Source organism: Magnolia sinica, chromosome 3 (assembly GCF_029962835.1).
Source record: "Magnolia sinica isolate HGM2019 chromosome 3, MsV1, whole genome shotgun sequence".
NCBI lineage: Eukaryota > Viridiplantae > Streptophyta > Magnoliopsida > Magnoliales > Magnoliaceae > Magnolia > Magnolia sinica.
This window is the reverse complement of record NC_080575.1, coordinates 127,960,053-127,983,284: the sequence shown is the minus strand read 5'-3', so window position 1 is coordinate 127,983,284 and position 23,232 is coordinate 127,960,053. Positions and strand designations below refer to the sequence as shown.

The 23,232-nt window shown below is 40.9% G+C and overlaps 1 protein-coding gene across 6 annotated transcripts in view; it reads right to left on the bottom strand.

Annotated features, from left to right (window-relative positions):
- Window positions 1–5,568: 5,568 nt before the first annotated feature.
- LOC131241259 (uncharacterized) overlaps window positions 5,569–23,232 on the bottom strand; it is a 45,357-nt gene continuing 27,693 nt past the window's right edge. For 3 of the 6 annotated variants that reach the window (XM_058240018.1, XM_058240013.1, XM_058240016.1), the window contains 5 exons: window positions 10,982–11,170; window positions 7,950–8,113; window positions 7,334–7,486; window positions 6,826–6,904; window positions 5,569–6,297 (listed from right to left, as the gene is read on the bottom strand). In XM_058240018.1, coding sequence (XP_058096001.1) covers window positions 5,851–6,297; window positions 6,826–6,904; window positions 7,334–7,486; window positions 7,950–8,113; window positions 10,982–11,170 — 1,032 coding nt within the window. In that variant the 3' untranslated portion in view covers window positions 5,569–5,850. The remainder of the gene's footprint in view (window positions 6,298–6,825; window positions 6,905–7,333; window positions 7,487–7,949; window positions 8,114–10,981; window positions 11,171–23,232) is intronic. The other 3 variants (XM_058240014.1, XM_058240015.1, XM_058240017.1) reach the window with 3 other exon arrangements.

The window sequence follows — 23,232 nt, the reverse complement described above, 5'->3', positions numbered from 1 at the left end:
TGGGGGAATGCACGAATGGTAGAAACACTATATCCATGAGGACTCTCTTTCCCTCCCTTCATCCACACCTCAGCATAACATCCAATCTCTCTTTTAACATTGTCAAAAGAATCTATCTCCTATTGATGCTTTGTTGGTTAAAAAAAATAAATAAATAAATAATTTTAGAGAGAGAGAGAGAGAAAGAGAGAGAGAGAGAATCTATCTCCTACATTGAAATTTGATGCTTGCCTTTTTGCTACTTACTAAGACATCTCTAATCACTTTGAAAACATATTCCTCCAAGAATTTCTTCTAAAATCTATTTCTGCTGGTTCGGCTCCTATGTTATTTTATCACCATTTAAAAACTGGTGGTGGCTGGCACTCATGACTGATGTACAGCCATCTAGGCCATCCAAATTGTGGGTCCCAGTGGGGATTGAACATATCTCTAAAAATCATTAGCGACTATCGAATGGATGGTTAAAACTTAAAAAGTGAAATAGTAAATGGTGCAACTTCGAACTGAAAAAAATTATAATAATAATAATAATAATCAGATGGTTAAAGCTTGGTTTTCACTTGTGATAAGTGGGGCCAGTGTTTTGGCAATCCAGAGCGTTAGTCCGTTGTGTCCCACCGCAGATGTATTATGGCTCAAAAATATCTTTGATAGGACAGTCGTAACCTTTTGAAGTGCGGCCTACAGATAGGTTCAAATTCAACTAAAAAAATGTCTTCATATTGGCCTCTTGGACGTCCTGATCTAGGAGATTTTCAAAGTAGCATCCATCCACGGTGGGATTCAACGGACCAACGGTCTGGATTATTCAACCACATTCCACATATCTTATAATTCCCCCACGAATTACATACAGCCAATGTCTACATGTAATGGAATAAGGCAAAGATTGGTGGGACCCATCAAATAAACTACGCGGAATATCGTTTTAAAATTTTCAAATGGGCCCACTACTCAAAATCTTCGGGCCGAGGATAATATCCTCATTCCTCGTTACTGCAGCCGAGGAGGATTCTTCCCAAGCTAATCTTCTTATCGCGATAAATGCTCTGAAAATCTCCGGTCGCGATTAGTTCACGAGAATATTCTCCTCATGTTGGCGACGGGCGCACCGCGCACCCCAGACGCCTGTAAGAAAAGGTTCCCGGCTCCATTACGTCAGAGCAATCCCTCTAAATTTTATCTGGCATCCACTAGCACGTGTGACCAAGGTCAATGATCGCCACTGATCTTATAGCTCTCCGCAATCTCCACCGTTCACATGATTGCTCAACTAAGATCCTAATTATTGGGTGGGCCACGGTCAAAACAACAGACTGACAGAACTTGTGGAGTTCAAATCTGAACCATGGGTCATTAATAGGTCAGATCAGGACGGCTATTATGAAAATCGGGGATGGAGCCCACCAACTCGAGTGGTGCTGCGAGTTACCAAAACGATCCTCAAAGGAGAATGAGCTGGAGACTTAGGTGACAGTCACAACCATGCATTTAGCAGACGTGCGGGATGAGCAAACCAAATGCTCCGTCCGTTGTGGAAGGATCATGGCCAGACAATCACGCTGTTCAGGAGATTTGTACCATCTGTATCTACCCCATCGACTCAATCATATGGCAGTTTATTCTAACCGTTTATTTGATAGCCATCAAATTAATGGCTGGTTGTGATCATTCGACGTATGCTCAATCCAAACAGCTCCATGACTTGAACATTCTGGAATCCTGTACGTGCATGTCACGAGAATGATCGATGACCACGTGAGGCTTCAGTTCATGCACGAGCATGCAAGCCACATGGGGGCGTGTAACACACGTGTCTAGAGATGCAACTGCAACATACGTGTGTAGTGCGAGTGCGTGTGTTTCTTAAGTAAAAGCTGAATTGAACTTGTCACCTGCGCCAGCTAAGCACTGCTTCTGCATGGTTAGAAAGCATGCACACGTTTCCTCTTGCTCGGGTGGTAGACTCTCGGGAGTTTCAACAGCCGGTCAAGGGTTCGAGTATCCATAGGTGGTGAAAGCCCACTAGGGCATGAGTGTGTGAGAGTGTGTGTGCGTGGGTAAAATAAAAATTTAAAATTTAAAAAAAAACAAAAAAAAACAAAAAAAAAACGTGTATAGTTCCAGCTGCCCGCATCTGATTCTAGACATGCGGACAGTGACGTGTGATTCCATGATTTCCAAGTTTATTAGATAAAAACAGAATTTTAATCTGGACCCTCCAAATCGTGGGGTCCAGTGTAGATGGACCATCGCCTGAAACACCTCTCATAATAATTTCTTAGCCGTCCGATTTCATCCACTGAAGTTGACTAATTATTTTAGAACAGGATGATCCAACGATTGTGATTTTGGGTCTTGCTAATTCGTCCTTGATGGGACCCATGTTTGAGCCGTCTGAAGTTACCTACATCTCTACACTGAGAAATGCACGACTCCGATCTATAGGAGAATGAAAGGGTCCTTCTGACGTTCACCATTTCGTGAATGAGGGGCTCACGGGACTGATGTGCCCAAAATATAGATTGGGCCTTGGAAGATCCTGATCTTTTGATATTTTTTTTCTTTTTCTTTTGAATGTAGACCGTTGGTTTATATCTAATATCACACATCTATAGTGGGCCTCCATGGAAGAAGGGCATCCCATCAAGGTGGAACCATCAGTATAATGGTTTGGATCAAAGAAGAGTGGGCCCCACATGTACAAATTTTTGTAGGGCAGAAGATTAAGGAGTTGATTATTTCCTCCAGAGAATAGGAAAGCAGTCCCCCCTCCAACTTACCCAATAGAGGAATAACAGAATTTTGGATACATATCGAACAATTTTGGTGGAATATATGCGTTCCCATTGTCGTTGAGGAACCCGCCAAAGATGGTCGTTTGGTGGGCCCACCTTTTGATGATCTAGTTCACTCTTGTGGGCCCATCTTATTATTTTTATTGGAATCTTTTCTTGTCTACACGTCCACATCTAGGCACCAATTCGACAGTTTAATGATGTCCATTGGAGGGCTATTTTAATTTTCAGCATGTCATGTATAGTGGGACCCAACACCAAATGAGCCCACTGGACTGCTGTTCAGATAAGATTCTCCTCTTGGATTGCGTGATCAGGCATTTAATAATAAAAAATAAAAATAAAAATCTAGTCTATTAAGTGAACCGTGGTATACTATCACCTGCATCTCTATTGATAAAGAACAGTCCTCATGGCTAGGTGATCCAGACCCTTAATCTGATGGGCTGGCCCCAAAAACTATCGGATTTGAAATATTACATATCGTCTTGCCTCAGTCACGATTTCGGCTCGAGCCGAGTCGCTAAATAGTAACTGCATGAGTATAAAGGAGTTGAGTTGGTTTCCACACTGATTGCATCTTATGATGATCTGAACCGTTCATGTTCTCATTACCGTCTTATAAAAGCCATGACCGTATATCATGCTTTATTGATGATCCTGACCTTTGATTCATGGATTTGAATATGAGCCATTAAAACTTTGTTTTTCAATGTTCTGAATTCATCTTCTTACACAATCATCTGTTCAACAATATTCTTTTTTCTTCTTTTTTTCAGATGGCCCTGTGTCATAGAACCCAAAATATGAATGGTCTTAGATGGGCAATTCGGGGTTAGAAACCCACACCTGTACAGTAACTGTGATACGGTGCACCCTATCCTATCAAAACCCTTCCCACGTGTAAGTTATGGGACCACTGTGGTCTCCAGAATCAGGCAGATTGGAAACTCAAGTGGGCCAAACCACAATAAATAGTGGGAATTGGACGGCCACCATTGAAACCTTCTTGGGCTCAAAGAAGTTTTGGATGATGCTTGGATGGCATATAAACACCATAGCGGGACCTGGGAAGATGTCAATGGCAAGTGTTTCCAATCTCCACTTGAATTTTGGATCTGGTTGATTTTCGGGATCATGCCCTAACATGAGCTGGCAAAACTGATGGACCGAGAAGATTTCACGCAGGCATCTTGACGGCCTCCATTGTAGAAATTCTCCAATTTCGTGTGTGACTGTAGCAACTCAGCATCACCCGTGTGTCGCCACCGGCTAGGGCCCACAAGCTGAGGTGGTCTGATGATTTGAACTGTTCAAACTATCGTTACTAGTGTAAGTAACTCATGCTCCTATAGTCATAATTCATTGACGATCCTAACATTCAATTCTTGCAGTATAATGCTAGCCATTGAAAATTCTCTTTCCATACTTCAAAATTCATCTACAGATAGTTATAGCTTTATTCTGATAGCCTGTATAGCATGGAGTCCAGAACATGGACGGTTTCCCATCATTGGACCACTCAGCACGTGGGCTCCAGTGGGCAGCTACACCCTGAAATCCTAAATGGCGAGAGATGCAAAAGAATATCTATTTATTTAACTGGGTTGGCACCGTGAGCCTCGGACCATTTCTTTATTTTCGTCGAATGGTCTTTTCAATGCCTTTTCTGGGACAACACGAAACACGGGATTCATTTAAGTCAAACACCCCTTTTGAAGGTGCTTCCAAAGGGACCTACCCTCTCTCTTATAAGGAAACTGGTCTCACTCAGTCATCTATTCGTAAGTTAGCCAAGGGTCAAGATTAACCAATCCCAGGTCTTCATTTCTTTTTCTTTTTTTCTGAAAGGTTTTAATAATGAATTGGTAATTTGAATGAAGACAACTTATTTTAGGCCAGAAGATCTAATTAGTATTGTTGTCCACCAGACGAAAAGCTTTGATTTTGTGCATTTCCCATATTGGCATGCTGCTTGTGTGTGATGGGCAAGGCTATACACGTGTGTGCTCTTTTTTATATGCCAGGAGAAGAGCTGGTCACATACATTTAATAGAAATTGTGTAATTGACTCAACGTTTAAAACCTCATACATCTCGAGAGAGATGCGAAAATAATGAATTGATTCCACAAACAAAATGAAAGGCGTTTCTTGAAAACAAGTTTTATTCAAAAAAGAAATTAAGAGCAATTTTGATAATAGAGATTCGCTTATCACTCACTACCCATAGATAGAATTGGGGAGGAAATTTTTCGTTGAAAGATATCAATTTATATGGGGATTACTTGGAATTACTTTCGAATTACTTATATTAGTATCGCTCAAACATACAGAAAATGTCATTCAAATTGTCTATTTTAACCTTATATATAAACTTTATACACGCACATGCACATAGCCATTTTTTTCACTCCACTACATAAAATAGGATCCATGGTAAACCGGAACTTTACATTCTCTGGTTTTGTCATTTCCTTTCTCCTTTGTTTTTTTTCTCTTCTTTTTACTGATTTTGTAACCGTCATTTTAAGCAACATTTTCCATACCTTTCTGTATTATTATTTTTAACTGACAATTGGCATTTTCTATGTTCTCCTTACAAATATAGGATGCCTGTACATGAAGTTTGAAGCTTAGCATCTCGTGGTGCAAACACGTGAAGGCTTACTCGACTAGTGTTGGTGAGTTGCCTGAATGCCACACCACTAAGAGGGCTAATCCATACAAGTAGTTTTAAAAATACCAACTTTAGAAAGACCCAAAAAGAAAAAGAAAAAATATATATGGAATTTACATCTTTAAGAGCATTCGTCTTTCATCCAAGCTTCAATAACCAGAAGGATGCCCATCTTACAACCAAAACTCAAATGAAGAATACAAATGTAAATCAAACCTATGCATCCTTCCTGACTGAAAGATAGAAAGAAAGATAAAACAAAAATAAGATGAAGAAAAAGAGGAATAGGCAAAAGAAAAAAGGAAGGAAAAAAAGAATTATCAAATCGTACACTGAATTCAATGATCATGGGTGGAACCACCAAGAGCACTCTATCCTGACTTCGTCGCTGACGTCAAGTTCGAATTTCCAGCCTCCTCTGGTAGTGGCTTAACGTACTTTCCTAGTGTTTTCTGGCGGGTCCGCTTCCTTATCCTTGAGATCTTGTCCCTGGTTTGCTGCTTCCTCTTCTCCTTCTGCCGGTGGCGCAGATGGCGCTCCCTCTCGTAAATCCCTTGCCAAAAGACTTCACCGGTCAATGGCCACAACCATCGCCTGTCTGGGCGGTCAGAATCATACTCCTCAGCCAAGTCCTCATCCATGCTCTTAAGTGTGGTGAATGAGAACCATCGGACCCTCATCTGGCCTCTTCGGCTCTTCAATTTGTGATGTTCATGCATTGCACCTGTCTCGGGGTTCACGTACACCATGCGCCTCGCACTGTGGTATGCCCACACATTCACTAGAAGCTCGAGCACGCGAGAATAACAATGCCGGTCCTGTAACATGCACTATATTTAGTACAATTCAAAGGAAAAGGAATGATCAATCACCTTTTGCTTATATTTACCGACTGCACACCAATTGAACGATCAATACATGCACAGGATCCAGAATGCTCACCTCACAGGACCAGCCATACATGGGCCACACTACAAAATCAGGCTGATTGGAGGATCCTAACTGTTCTCTAGAACTAGGCCAAAATGGGCGCAGTGTTTTCTCTCTCAAATTATATGCTTAGGATGATCCAACCAGCCTGACTTCTTGGTCATGGCTGATATATGGTGTAGCATGCAGATGACGGATCCAATGAGTTAGTATACATACCCCACCATCCAATGGTGGTAAGCAGGAATCTCGCTGTGTTGTTTCTAAATGGGATTTCAACAATCACATTTTGAAACACTTCCTGCATTCTTGACAAAGGTATTTGGATGTTGGGAGATACTATCGCACATTGTGCACCAAAGCAGTGCCCTGTGAATGAAACAGGTAATAATGGTAAAATTTAGAATGAGCAATACCTTAGATAAACTCAAATAACAATGCCCGCCCTGATGGTGTTCATCGTACATCTGCGCATCCATTGCATCAACAAACATTCTGCAAGTGATGTGCCAGAGATTATGATTTGCAAAAGAGAGACAAGGCAAACTGCAAAAATGTGATACCCAGGAGGCAGTCCGATTGAACATTAGCATATGACCTACATAATAGGCGGATAGGCCTGATTTCTGCACCAGGCGATATTCAAGGTGGGGCACATATTTTGGATGGCTCAGATGTCATAAAGGTGCCACATTGGCACTTCTATGCAAGGTGAGTGGTAGCTTAGCATCCTTTGAGGTGCATGTGAACACTACTCGTATAAACACAGAGGACAGGAATAAACTATCTGCAGGGACATGTGCATGTCACCACTATTGCGCCAGAATCAGCATGCATGTGCATTGCATAAGCTAGACATTCTTTTTTTTTCTTTCTTTTTCTTTTTTTTTTTTTTCTTTTTTTTAGCTAGACGTTCTTGCATACCTTGAGAACATGACAAATTCAAGGAAAGATCGGGTAGGCAGAGCCCAGCTATGCATGACAGACCAGCTATCCCCATCTGCTGGCATAGGTGGCAAAGATTCCCAATCATGCCGTATGCCATACATCTTTCGAAGCGCTTCGGAAACTGCAAACCTTCAATTAAGCCAAGTTTTGGAGAACAATTTGTTAGCAAGACATTGGATTGGTGAAGGAACTAAATGATTTGCTGTGATTGTCTATGGACCAGGACAGGACAGGGTCTGCCCCAGTCTGGCCCTTTTATTGAGGGCAACACATAGGCCTGAAAGCTAGGCCCTAGCCCTGCCCATCACAGAGATAAATGGGCTGGATCTGGGCTCAAGCTAGGCCCCAATAGAAGTCAAGGTTAAAACCAGGCCCAGGCACGGTTGTCTATTTGTGAAGCCTGAAATGAGGTCAGAACTGAGCCCACAGGCCAAAAAATTAGACCTGGGCAAGGCAGGCGGTGGACTGGCCTGGGCAATCAATGACCCTAGTTATGTGTTGGCTCATTAGAAATTAAGGTCCGACTTTTTATTTGCAAGAATATCAAAGCAGTTCATTAAAAAAGCATATATAATTAGAGATGATGGCTTACCTGCAATTTCCAGCATTGATAGAATCACAGAAAGACCAAAAGTCCTGATTCAGTGGATTTCTAGGATCCTTGTCCATACGGACCCAAAAGTACAGGGTGTCCCCATGCCTCCGTGCTTGGATGGACTCTAACAATGCACTTTCAGCGCTCTTAGATAAGGAAGCCTGTACGAGACAGAATACATGATGTACATTAGCAACAAAGCTACGACAGGAAAACACTTGGACATCAATCAATGTTCCTGAAATACACCTCATTGCCACAATCAAGAACCAAATTGGGATATTCCATCCTCTGCTTTTGATTTTTTTTTTTTTTTTTTTTCTATATATATAATCATGAGACATCATTTTTCCACTCGATAGTGCTGCATCAAATCAATAATATTCTTATCCATATGGCTGAATCTAGATAAGACCATAGTTTACTGACCTTTCATCATGAACTAGTAATTTCTTGATAGCCCATTTCTCCAGGAAAAAATAATAATAATAATGATAGCTCTTATCATCATCATCATCTAAGCTGTATCTGAACTACTTGGATCGGGCATACAAATCTGTTCTGCCAGTCCACTCTAACAATGACTACATCCTCAGTTTGATAGCTCTTATGCAAGGGGGAAGGAAAAAGTGCGCCGCACGGACCAGTCCTGGGGCTTGCAAATGTGGTCGTACGGTCACACATGAGGGGTCGTGGAGTTTTGATTGAGAGGCTAATGAAAAAAGGTGATGTTTGGAAAGGTTTTGTATGGTTTGGGTGAAGAACAAAAAAGATTTCCACAAAATACCTTGAACGAAGAAGGAAGATTCAAAGGTGGATAACCGAAAGCCTCGCACTTCCGTGATTGAAGATAAGCACTACACCGATCTTTGTTCCAAATCTCATAGAACAAGTCTTCACATCACATGAAGAAGAAAAAACAAAGAAGTTTCGTTTTTTTTTTAAAGAGACCCCCCCCCCCCCCCCCCCAAAAAAAAAAAAAAAAACGAAAATCGGAGATGAAAGCCCATGATTGAGCACGCAAAACATGCAAAATCCTGGATTACTAACTTGGTTCCACCAATTCTAAGCAATTTAAAGAAGAAAAAACAACTTAAATTAACAAAAACTCACCGAGATGGCTCTGGCCCGTCTCCACTCTCGATTTTCCCACCCAAATCCTCCTCTCTAAACAAATCAAAAGGGCTTGTCGAAATCCTCTTAGGAATGTAATCCGAGAGAGAGAGAGAGAGAGAGAGAGAGAGTTTTTTATTTCATTTTGTACTGATTTTTCTTTTTCTTTTTTGCAAGAGGGGACGACGTTATTGATACATATCACATGTATCAACGATATTGGGGATTACTACGAAAATTTCAAAATATCACATGTATCAACGATATTGGGGATTACTACGAAAATTTCAAAATATCACAATGTGTCAATATATTGTTGATATATTACAATGTATTGGAAGATAAGAGGGAGTTTTTCTAATTCCCCCCTTGTTTCGTACTGGTGGCATGCAATATCGATAGCATCAGCCTGATATGTCTGCTGATATTATCGATATTTAAATCACTACTCAAACCCTCTACCTGTCGAACAGGCTGGCCTTGCCCTGGAAAAAGATACTTTGTTCGAAATCAAAGCCAAGCCTGGGCTCAATTTCTTAGACCATTGGGCCAGGTGAAGACAAGTCTTACCTGTCCAGTTGGAACCCTAAAGAATCTTCTTTCATCACGCAAGCATAAAATGTACAGGTCAAGCTTTGAAAAAAAAAATTTATTGGGACAGGCTTCTAAAAGTTTTTATGGGTCATGTCTCAGCCTAGGTGTGCAAGCACAATAGTAAGGATTTTGGGCTTGTGCCAAATAAGATATGAGCAGATGCAAGTGAGGCTAATTCCGAACAAGGCCCAACACATTGTAGCCCCTACAAAAGTGTTACTGTCTTGCAATTCAGAAAGGAGATCTCTCCTTAAGAGTTGCAGAATTTATGATATGGAAATTAAATTAGCATCTAATTGTCTCTTACGGATCAACCATGGAAAGGAGCTCTAGTAAGCTCATATGCACCACCAATCAGGGTTGAAAAGCCAGTGTACCACAAGGGAGAGACCCAAGCTGCTCAACAGGTGTACCCAAACACATAGATCCCTGTCCCATAATAGGCTGGACTTCTTATCAAGAATATGAGGATATTTCTCATCTCTTTCTTTTTGTAATTTATTAACAGAATCATTTATAATTCAATTACCAAAATTGATATCAAGCACATGTAGCATGGTGTGCCATAACGGCTGTTACGGTGCCATAAAGGCCATTATCTAAAGGAAACGGCGGCAATCGTTACACGTTATGGCGTCATGAAGGCTGTAACAGCCGTTATGGAAAAAAAATGATCCATAAAGGCTGTTACAGCCCCCCAAAACAGCCTGTTACATCCCCTGTAAAGGCCCCGTTACAGTCCATGACAGGCCCAATATATATATACACACACACACACACACACACACACACACCATAGGTCCGTAACAGCCGTTACAGCCTGTATCGTGAAGGTAACAGTGGTGGCTGTTACGGCCACCGTTACCATTACAGAATACCTTGACATGTAGCTATCCATATTGCCTTGGATCAGGATAAAGCTTCGCAAAAGTAAGTTGAGAAGTACGTTTAGCATCCTTTCAATACAACACTTGTACAATGAAGTTTGCTTGTCAATATTTATTGGCTAACATTCAATTGCCAAAATAGATACCAAGCACACATAGTTAGTTATTATCCCTTGGATCAGGATAAAGCTTCGCAAATGTAAGTTGAGAAGGATGTGTGGCATCCTTTCAAGTTTCAATACACTTGTATGATGAAATTTGATTGTCAACATTACTTGGCCAACACTCATCCATAAAGTCTATTGCATGGTGTTAATTTTCCAACACAAAGAAATACGATGCATATAAGTGCCATTATATGGCAGTTTGCTAATAGAGTGCCAGATCGCGGGGGGGGGGGGGGAAGGTTAAAAAAACCAAAATGCTCACACATACCTTCCTTGCCGCTGCTCTCCAAGATTGAAAGCCAATCCAAGCATTCTTGTGTATACGATCGATCCTGTTAGCTAGGGCAAAAAAGGCACCATATTCACCAAGGGCATCTCTGTAGTATGGGTCGCTAATAAGGGGAAGGCGGGAAGGTGCATCTATGTCATCAAATCCTGGTCTTCGGCCTTTAGTGGACTATCAATTAACCAATCAATATAAATTAGATGGGAGTCCAAACCTGCTTGCTTCACCACAAGCACTTGTATATCTTCAAATGCTTAAGAGTATTAAACTTCTTGTAATGAAAAACACAGCTATATTGATAATTGCAAGACAGGTTATAGCTGTAGAAAATTTGATATAAAAAATTTAAGGGAAGAAAACCCACCATGATAACCGTATGCATAGAAAAGGAAAAAATTTGGAAACTTCCCACAGAAGATGAATTTGCAGTTGCTAACGACCTCAATTGTCAAAATGGTTATTTGTCAGGCATCCATTAAAAAGTTCAATCTTTTCTCTCGAATGTTCCAGTAGAGGTTCACTAATAAATATTACTTGAACCACTAATATATAGAAGGAACATACTATGCGTTCGGTTGTGCCAAAGATATGTCAATTACGAGGTTTTTAAAAATAAAAAAAAAAAAACTAGGTACAGTTACCACATTACTGCATCTCACTGAAACTATGTTGCCAACCGAGTAAAGAATATGGAAAGATATACACTGAAAACAAATGGCATCCGCATGGATTTGGTGATATCTAAAATACTTTCATCCACGTGGTCATTACATATATGACAGAATAATTTGCAACTGAGGGTATAAGCAGAAAAATGAATCCTTAAAGGGATATTTTACTTGTCTGTCATGAGTAGATGGTCAAAACAGGGAAGATAGTTTTCCATCAGGGATGCAGAAATGCGAGGATAGACCAGCTCACAATAGAGGCTTTAGCCAAGCATAGTTGACAAGCTAAGATTGATAGCATGCAAGTAGGATAGCTTTTAATCAGAGATCCAGATGTGCTAGGATGAACTGGCTTGCAAAGGAGGCTCTAGCAAAGCCTGGTTGACAGTATAGCCCACGATCTAAGAGAATATGTGCTCAAGCTAGTTTTATGTGTATCTTGAAATCTGTGTGTCATTCCTGTCGTCCCAGCACTTTATGAAGTCTGCTGAGAAGCAGCAGCTAACATTTCCCAAGCATCCTCCCCCCACCCACCCACCACACCTGCAGGGGCTGAGGGGCAGCACCCCCAGTCTATAATAGGGGCATTTTTTAATGTGAAGCCACATAGTTTCGTGTCTTCTTACTTCTTCTTTTTTATCTTGCTTTTAAGCTTTTGCACAATAAACTGGTATCAGAGTTTGGTTTAGGGTTTGGGATGGTGGCAAAGGTTTCAAATGCAAAGTTCAAGGTGGAGAAATTCAACAAGGACAACCTTGACTTATGGCAAGTCAAGGTTCAAGACCTACTGATCCAGTAGGCTTAACACAAGAAGTTGAAAGGGAAGACCAAGAAGCTTACCATGCTGTTGAATGATAATTGGGATCAGTGTAACAGAAGGCTGTGAGTGTGATCTACTTGTCTTGTGGATGAGGTTCTATAATGACATTAATGAGGATTTTGGGGAGAAGCTTTGGAAGCTTGAAGACCTCTACATGATGAAATCACCCACAAACCGGTTGTATCTCAAGCAGCATTTGTATACCCAACAGATGAAGGAATTTACAACCATATCTCATCAGTGATCACCTGGCTACGTTTAATAAGATAGTTTGTCAACTGTCAAGTAATGATCTTAGGCTTGAGGAAGAAGATAATCCATAATCCTATCGTCCTCTCTTCCTTCATCATATGAGAATCCTGTCGCAACCAGTGTTTTAAATAGCGGTAGCGTGATGCGTAGCGCTTAGCCCTCTATAGCATGTGGCGTAAATACGTAGCGTGTAGTGTAAGCTACATGATACTTCTATTTTTTTAATTTAAAAATATGACAAATATAATAAATAGTGGAAAAAAGGAAAAGAAAAATATATAAATGCCTAAAAGATGATTCATTTTATCGATTATAAGCATGTTCAAATGATTTATTAGTCATCATTTATCAAAAGCCAATCCACATACATAAGCTAAATCAAATCATTATCACATCAACAATTTTCTAAGCAAACCACTTTAATTAATAATGTCTAATTGAAACCATAAGTCACAATTATGAAAAGAAATAAAAATCTCATAGGTTAAAAGTATCAAGTACAATACAAGTGTCGCATTCCTCAACATTAGATACAAAGAAAACATGAAAAAAGTAATAAAATAGTAAAATAGTAAAAAAAAAAAAAAAAAACATTGTACCTTACGCTACGCGCTACATAGCTGTAGCGTACACTACAACCCCTGTAGTGTACACGACAGGGGATTTAAGCTGTTTAGGACGCTATGTAGCGCTACAACCACACTACGCTACGGCCGATATTTGAAACACTGGTCACAACCTCTATGACAAGGAAAAGATTTCTATGGAGGATGTTACAACTGCCATTCTCTCAAAAGAGATGAGAGAAAGGGCTCCTGACAATAATGCACAGGCAGAAGACCTGATGGCACCGGGCAGGACAAAGGGAAAGAGATCTACAAATAGGGAAAATTAAGATCAACATCTAGATCCAGAAGAAAGAATTTTGGATGCTGGGGATGCCATAAGAAGGGGCACAAAAAGAAGAACTATCATAATTCGTAAACACAAAGAGGAGAATAATGGAAACCCTCTGATGAAGTTGAGATAGCAGAGAATAAATCAAATAATGCTGATATGGTCCTCTCTGTGACCATGAGTAGTGATTATCCGCAGGATTAATGAATACTTGATTTGAGTTGTTTTTATCGCGTGTCCCAATAGGACTGGTTTGCCTGCCACCTAGAAAACAATCAGTGGCAGTATTGTCTTGATGGGAACAATATGGCCTGCAATATTAATGGAATAGACGGTCACGAGCAAGATGCATGATGGGATTTTGGGACTGACGACTGATGTTTGGCCCGTACCTGCATTGAGGAAGAATCTTATCTCCTTGGGTACTTCTAAGACTCCAAAGTGGAGTTATGAAGGTTGTGAAGGTTCTTATGAAGGGAAATACATATGCAATCTGTATGTGGTGTCTGATAGCATGGTTACAAGTGGAGCAGTTGTCTCTTAGACAGAGGATTTGGATACCGACTCGAGACAATTATGGCACATGTGGTTGGTCCATAAGGGTGAGCTAGGCTTCACAGAGTTGGGCAAGCATGGTTTGCTCAGTGGTTAGTTTGAAAAGTTCTGCAAGGATCAAGGCATTGTTCAACACTACACAACAGACACTCCTCAACAGAATAGTGTCACAGCAACAAATTATAGGCTCCTTAAAAGGCGTGTTGTATACTCCCCAATGTCGGTTTGTCAAGGGGGTTCTGGGCAGAAGCAATGAGCACATGTACTTTCCTGATTAAATCTCCTTCTACAGTGATAGATTGCTAACCTCCAAAAGAGGTATGGTCCGGTAAGCCTGCTGATTATTTTATCCTGAAAATATTTGGTTGTCTTAGATCACAGGACAAAGAAGTGCATCCTTCCATGGCTATGCACAGGGGTGACGTGATACAGGTTGTGTCCCATGCATAAGTCATCCGAATTCATGATCTGTAGGGATGTTACTTTTTAATGAATCTGCTATGCTACACTGAATAAAGCAGAGTGATGAAGGTGGTAGTATGGGTGACTACATGGAGGTGGAGTTTGATACTCATGTTTTGGTAAGGCAGGAAAGAAGAGCACCTAATCCTTTGCAGAGTGCAGAAGATGGCATGTGCTGCAGCAGCAGCCACACCTTCGGAAACCAAAGAGAATATTTCAGCCACCTATCAGATACTCAAAGACATGGTAGTCTCTATATTGACAATAGAAAATGATGAACCATCAACCATTAAGGAAGCAGTGGAAGGGAAAGATGATGGTCAGTGGGCAGTGACCGCAGGTGAGGAGATGAATTCTCTTCACAGGAACCAGACTTGGGATCTTGTTAAGCTGGCCAAGAGACCAAAGGGCAATCAGGTGCAAGTGGGTTTTTCAGGGGGGGAAAAAGTGCCGTGGTGCAAATGGGTATGGATTCAAGGCACAGTTTGAGGTTGCCAATGTGCTACCATCAGGACCAACCAGTGCCTTAAGAAGATCTTCCTTGTTATCTGATTCAGAAAGGATTAGAGATCTGGAAGAGGGAGGGACCATTCAGAAAGATAAACTGCAGTATACTCATTGCGGTAAGCAAAAATTCACACATGAAGTTTATTGGATTTTAAATCCAAATCTTTGACACCCTGTGTCTTCAAAAAAAAAAAAAAAATTCCAAATCTTTGACCTAAGAGTTCCACCCAAAATCTTGAGCCAATCTAGCTACAGTCAAAAGGGAATCATCAATCAGTGTTGAACCCAACCCACGAGATAGCAATAAGTGCCCTCCGGCAACAAATGGTGGCACTTCAGTTTTCACTTTTCATAGTGCCTCCAAGGGAGCAGTCGAGCAAATCTGCATCTACAAATCACTTCTTTTTATTTTAACATTGCATTTACAAATCACGTTCCTTGGACCTCCTCAACAATAATTTAGTAGCATCTAACCAAATGATTAGGACAACAAAGGATTATACCTCTCATTCTCCCCTTTCAAGTCATGTTAAGCTTGTCAATGGGTCTCTCTCCAAAGTTCTTAAAAATGGGACTTGTCATCTTTCGGATTCTTTTTTTGTTCCATCTGTAGGTCCTGTTCCATCAGTTCCTTCTAATTTATTATCTGTTAGTGCCTTAACTAAACAATTAAATTATTTTATTATATTTTTCCCGTCTCATTGTGTCATTCAGGATCTAGCCACAATGACAAAGATTAGCGGTGGTCGTGAAGCTCAAGGCCTCTATTTCCTAGATACGGGAAGTTTTAGCTTAGCACTGCTCTTTTCTCTACAATTGTTAATAAAAATAAAAATTGAGTAATGCTCTAGCATACTATGTAGGACATTTACCTTCGAATTCTCTTCGTTCTTTATTTCCTGCGAAGTTTGATAGTTATGATCAATTTCAATGTGAAACATGCCAACTGTCCAAAATTTGTTAGACGAATTTATTTATTTATTTATTTATTGAAACATAAAGGGATTTTATTGAGAAGTCACCGAGATGGCACCAAGAAATATACAGTCCTATCCAGCGAAAAGCATGTTACTATCTTTCAAAAGCGAATTACAAGAAGCCAAATTGGCAATAAAGGCCTTCACCCCTCTGAATGACAAAATTGACATTCTTAGCGGAGTCATTGAAACATTTCCCATTCCTCTCTGCTAAAATAGACCAAAAGGCAGCCAAATTTGCCATATGCCACTCTCCCGAGCTTGCTTCGAAAGGCAAACCCCATGCCCCACCTCTAAAAAACTTGCCACCAACATGGGCATACACCATTGCATCTTGAACAAGGATAGGATAAACTCCCAAACCCTCCAAGCAAAAGAGCAATGGATGAATAGATAATCTACCTTCTCCTTGTTAGTCTTACATAAAGAGCACATTTGGGATCACCATTCCATGCTTTCTAAGATTGTCAATAGTTAGGACCCTCTTTCTACCAACAAGCCAAAGGCCACTACTACCAACAAGCCACCCAAAGGCCACTACTTTTGGGTGCGCCCCATATTGCCATAGCCAAGATATTGGAGCACGGCCCTCGACTGAGGTAGGCCGCACCAAAGCATAAAAAGATGAAACCGAAAAGCACCCCAAACTTTCAACCCACCAAACCATCCCATCTTGCTCTCCTTGAATCGGACAGACCATATGAATTTGATGAAGAATGAGCAAAAAAAAAGAGTCTTTGAATTCTTCGTCTCAGAGATTCCGACGATAAGGGGGCGACCACACCTCCAAAGACCCACTAGCGGACCAACAATCCGCCACCAAAATATCAATATCCACCACTATTATGGCCAACTCTAGAAATTCAATCATGAAAGAGGAATCCATCACCCAATCATCTTTCCGAAATTAAACTTTTTCAACATCCCCAATTGCAAATCTAATCCCCTCCTAAATTTAGCTTTGACACTAGGAATCCCCCACCACAAAGCAGATGCTCTACACAACGAAGCATCCGTAGTCCACCAACAGCCTTCATCACCCATATTTGGAAGTAATCGATTTTCTCAAAATGGAGATTTGCTCCTCCCCAAATCTCCACCACCACTTCCCAAGAAGCGCGGTGTTCATATCTCCCATCGAGAAAGCTTTCCCTCGATCCTTCCACCACCTTATCCCACAAATGTTTCGGAGGCTTCCCTATACATAGAGAGGCAAGCCAATGTAAGAAAGAAACTTTCTGATGAGGATATTTGAGCACCTTACAGAATATACCAGAGGAGATCATCTCCAGTTTCACTTTAGCTTGGTGACCACTACATGGGCCAAGTTGGGCCACATTGAAGACCCTACACTAGGAAGATGCATGTGGGTTGCTTATTGGGGAGTTTGGACAATTGGATTGCGAGGACACGTCGATGGGACGATTGGATCTTGATGATGCTTTGATCGGACGGTTGGATCATTGTGATCTTAAATCACATTGATCGTAGTCTTTCGGATGTTTAGATTTAGGCCATGTTTGTTAAATCTAAAGTTTGAAGCCTGAATCTGAAATCTGTATCTGAAGTCAGAAAACATGTTTAGTAATTGTCTGAAAGAAATGTTGAAGTCTGAAAATTAACTATTGAATCTCAAACAACCTGTTTGTTGACAAACGTCTGAATTGCCTGAAATCTGTTAATTTGACACATTCGCACATGTCCCATAGGAAATAGTGGTGATTGAATCCCTACCATTAAAAAGTTCAAGGATTCCACAAGGTTTTTTTTTTCGCCATCCAACCAGTTCATAAGGTCATAAAACCTAGATGAAATCATATTGATCCAAATTTTTTGTGGCCCACAAGAAATTTTTAATGGTCAATTACCACTGTTTCTTGTATTATGGTCCATCTGAGATTTGGATAAGTTTCATTTTTTGGATCATGCCCTAAAATGAGCTTTCAGTATGGATGGACAACATGGAAGTAGTCACATACATAATGGGAGCCCCCACAATCATGGTCCCACCTACCTCGGTGGATTCGGGAACGCAAATTGTCTATTGATGATGGACAGTGTTGTGTGGCCCCCACCATGATGTGTGTGTTTTATCCACACCGTCCATCCATTTTTCCAAATCATTTTAGGGAATGATCCAAAAATGAGGAAGATCCAAATCTCATGTGGACCACACCATAAGAAACAGCGGCGATTGAACGCCCACCATTAAAAGCTTTTTAGTGACCTCAAAAGTTTTGAATGAAGTTGATATTTGTGTTTTCCCTTCATCAACAGGTTATATGGTAAATAAACATTACAGTAGGCCCTAGGAAGTTTTTAACGATGGAAGTTCAATCACCATTGTTTTCTTGTGGTGTGGTCCACTTGAGATTTGGATCTGTCTCATTTTTGGGCTCATGTCATAAAATGATCTGGAAAAATAGATAGACAGCATGGATAAAACACATATATCATGGTGGGCCACATAGCACCGTCCAATAGCCACCAGGCTACTAGGCAAACCCGCTTATAGATCCAGGATCCACCGAACTCATACCCCTAGATCCAGGAAGCAGATTGCATGGTGTGCTCGGTGTTGTGTCGAAGTTATGTACGCCCTACCATAATGTATGTGTTATATCCACACCTTACATCCATTTGGCGACATCATTTGAGGACATGAGACAAAAAATGAGGCAGATCCAAAGCTCAAGTGGTCCACAAAACAGAAAGTTGTGGAACAATGATTCCTACTGTTGAAACATTCCTATGGACCACCATGATGTTTATTTGTCATCCAACGTGTTCATGAGGTCACAAAGGCTTGGATGAAGGGAAAAAACAAATATCACATTGATTCAAAACTTCTGTGGCCCCCAAGAAGTTTTCAATGGTAGACGTTCAATCCCCCCTGCTTTCTGTGGTGTGGTCCAGCTTTAGATCTGCCTCATTTTTGGGCCCATACCCTAAAAGTATCTCTTAAAATGGACAGACGGTGTGGATATAACACATACATCATGGTGGAGCCCACAAAACTTGGTGACGTTAACACACCAAGGAGGTCACTGCACAGTCTGTTTCCCAAATCCTGCGGGGATTGGGTACTACCCAACCAGGATGGAGACGAATGCTCCTGTCACGGGCTTCATGGGGCCTACCTTGATGTATATGTTTCATCCACACCGCCCATCCATTTTTTTCATACCATTTTAGGGCATGAGATAAAAAAAACAAAGCTAATCTAAGTCTCAAGTGGGCCACACTACTATAAATAGTGGGAATTGAGAGCCTACCATTAAAAACTTCTTGGAGCCACAGAAGGCTTTGATCAAGCTCATATTTGTGTTTTCCCTTCATTCAAGTCCGTCTAACCTTATGAAGAGGTTAGATGGCTAATAAACCTCACAGCAGACCATGGGAAGGTTTCAAAGATAATTATTGTTCAATTCCCTCCTGCTCTCTATGGCATGGAACACTTGAGCTTTGGATGTGCCTCATTTTTTGGGCTCATGCTCTAGAATGATCTAGAAAAGTTGATAGACAATATGGATCTAACACATAAATCATGGTGGGCCAAAGAATTTCCACACGTTAAAAGTTGGGTTGTGTATTATGCAAAGGGAATCTCTATTGCAATGTGCAAGGGCAATTTTTGAAGTTAAAAATAATTTTTTTTTTTAAATGTTTTTAAAAGAATTGGCATAGCGCATTCTATATTCCCCATTAAGCCAGACCTCTTTTGCAGAAAATATTCTGGGAAAATGATGGAGCGCTTTCTGAATTCGGAGTTAACAAACAACACTTAATGTGAAGCACTTTCAAGGTTCCAAATTAAGTAAATTTTTTCAGCGCTAACAAATAAGCCCTTCTTTTATTTAGTTAATTGTTCGTGTTCAATTTATTTTGATATTTAGTTGAGATTAGGGAGTTAGGAGCAACTTTTATTTCATTGAGTGTATTTATGTTGAAAATTTTATCTGAGTGTCTTTTGTGAAAAGTCCTTTCTAAGACTATAAAGGGGGAGGGGATGGCCAACCCTAGGGATGGTTTTTTTAATGAAATTTCTTTGCTTCTCTTAAAGTTCTTTTCCGGTGAATGGAGATTAATGGTGTGATGCCAAGGTGTGAAGCCTAATCTATCATCTCTTATCTCCCTTTTAAAAGGCACTTCTCTCTTATCTTTCTCATCTTCTTCTCAAATTCCCTCTTCTCTTTTACTTTTCTTCTCCAAACTTGAATCCATCTACTCTTCTTTCCACCAAAACCCAAAACCATCTTCTCTTATCCCTCTCTTCACCAAAACCCTACCCATCCCATTTCTATCAAACCCCACAGATTCGGACTGCCTGCCCGTACAAGTCAGTCCATACGACTGCACGAACGGCCAGCCCCCTACCCTCTCTCCGATTATTCTTCATTTCCCTTAAACCCGAGCCTAAAACCCTAGTTCCCATTTACTTATAAACCCTAGTTTTCTTAATTTTCCTAAGAAACCCTAATCCCCCATTTCCTATAAATTCTTAAATTCCCAAATCCTTCCAAAGCCCTAATTCCTTTCAAATCACTAACCTTACATACCCAAACTCCAACCCTAGATTATCATATCCTTAACCCTAGAGAGAACAAATCAGCCCCTTTGAATTAGACCTAAGCCTATGCTAAAGTGGAAGTTTTACCTTCCATTGATCCTTTGAAGTTCAGGTTTTATATGATTTAGTTTATTGTGGGATTGTGATTTAGCTTGAAATCTGAATTTTATTGTTTATTTGATTTCTTAGATTTGTGGTGGGTTGGTATATTTGAATGTTTGAATTGCTTTTCAATCTGTTTATAATTTTCATGCATCATATTTAGTCTAGATCACATGTCTTGCATCACTTTCCCACCTTACAACCAAAGATACTTGCCAGAACATTCATTTCCCATTCTCATTCAAATTCCCAACATCATATAAAGACACAATTTGGTGTGATGTTATTCCTATGGATGTGGGTCATATCATTCTGGGTTGGCCGTGGCTCTATGACAGGGACGTTACCATATTTGGTCGTTCAAATATGTGTACATTCTTGTTTGAGGGCAAGAAGGTCAAGCTAAATCCCCTGCCACCCAAGAATACAACTGGAAAAGAGTTCACCACAAAGAGTGGTGTGAGCGGCCCAAAAGAAGTAAAGGAATCGAAGTCCAAGTCCAAACCGCTCCATATTTTGAATGCCAAAGACTTTGAACGAGAGATGGAGGCGGACTCGATAATATACGCCCTTGTGGCTAAGGAGAGTGTACTAGAGACTAGCGTATAGTTATCCGCTGAGGTCATTTAGGTAGTACATGAGTTTCGTGATGTCTTTCCTGATGATCTACCGAATGAACTTCCCCCTATGAGGGATATACAGCATGCCATTGATTTAATCCCTAGGGCGACTCTACCAAACCTCCCGCATTACAGAATGAACTCAAAGGAGCATGCTGAGTTGAAGAGGCAAATTGATGAACTCCTAGAGAAATATTTCATTCGAGAGAGCATGAGTCTATGTGTCGTGCCCACCCTTCTTACACCTAAGAAGGATGGCACATGGAGGATGTGTGTTGATAGTAGGGTCATCAACAAAATCACAATCAAGTATCGGTTTCCCATACCGCGTCTTGATGACATGCTATATATGATGGCCAATGCTACTATCTTCTCAAAAATTGACCTTAAAAGTGAGCATCACCAAATCCGTATACGCCCTGGTGATGAGTGGAAGACGGCCTTCAAGACGAAGGATGGGCTATGAGTGGCTAGTTATGCCTTTCGGGTTAACTAATGCCCCAAGCACTTTCATGCGTGTGATGACCCAAGTGTTAAGACCCTTCATGGGGAAGTTCCTAGTCGTATACTTTGATGATATCTTGATTTATAACATGACTAAGGAGCAACATCTCAACCATTTGAGGCAAGTTTGTGGGATCCTTAGGGCCGAGAAGTTGTACGCCAACCTAAAGAAGTGCGCGCTCTTGTCTAGTAGTGTTATCTTCTTAGGTTTTATTGTGTCAGCTGAGGACGTATCGGCGGATCCCGAGAAGGTCAAGGCCATCGTTAATTGGCCTGAACCCCGCAATATTCATAAGGTGCACAACTTTCATGGCTTAGCCACTTTTTATAGACAGTTCATTCGAGGCTTCAGTACCATTGTGGCTCCATCACGGACTGCATAAAAAAAGGAGTTTCAATGGACAAAGGCCGCCTCGAAGGCCTTCAAGGAGATAAAGGTCAAGATGATCGAAGCTCCAGTCATGCGACTTCCAGATTTTTCAAAAGCTTTTGAAGTCACATGTGATGCGTCAGGAGTCGGCATAGGAGGAGTACGTAGCCAGGAAGGGCACCCTGTCGCCTTTTTTAGTGAGAAACTGAATGAGGCGAAACAAAGATATTTCACCTATGACAAGGAATTCTACGCGGTAGTGCAATCACTACGCCATTGGCGATATTACCTGTTACTGCAAGAATTCATCTTGTTCTCAGATCACGAGGCCTTGAGATACTTAAACTCTCAGAAGAAATTAAGCCCCAGGCACGCCAAGCGGGTTCCATTCCTTCAAGAGTACACTTTTGTGCTTAAGCACAAGGCTAGTGTAAAGAATAAGTCTGCCGACACGTTGAGTCGTCGAGTCGCATTACTCAACTCCATGAGCGTTGAAGTTACAGGCCTTGAGCGATCAAAAAAGAGTATTCTACATATCCAGATTTTGGGGTTGTGTATGCGTCTTTATTAGAGAGTTTGTCAAAAGCTAACAGTGAGTATTTGATTTTGGACGGATATTTGTTTAGAAGTGACCGCTTGTGCATACCACGCACCTCCCTTCACGATTTTCTTGTCTGGGATTTACATTCAAGAGGGGTCGCGAGTCATTTCGGTCATGACAAGACCATTGCCCTAGTGGAGGACAAATTTCATTGGCCAAACCTCAAGCGGGACGTAGCTAAAATTATAGGGCAATGCCGTACTTGTCAACTGGCAAAGCAAAGGAAACAGAATACAGGATTATATACACCTTTACTAGTCTCATTCATCCTTGGCAGGACATCAGTATGGACTTCATGCTTAGACTTCCCAAGACTATTCGGAAGCAT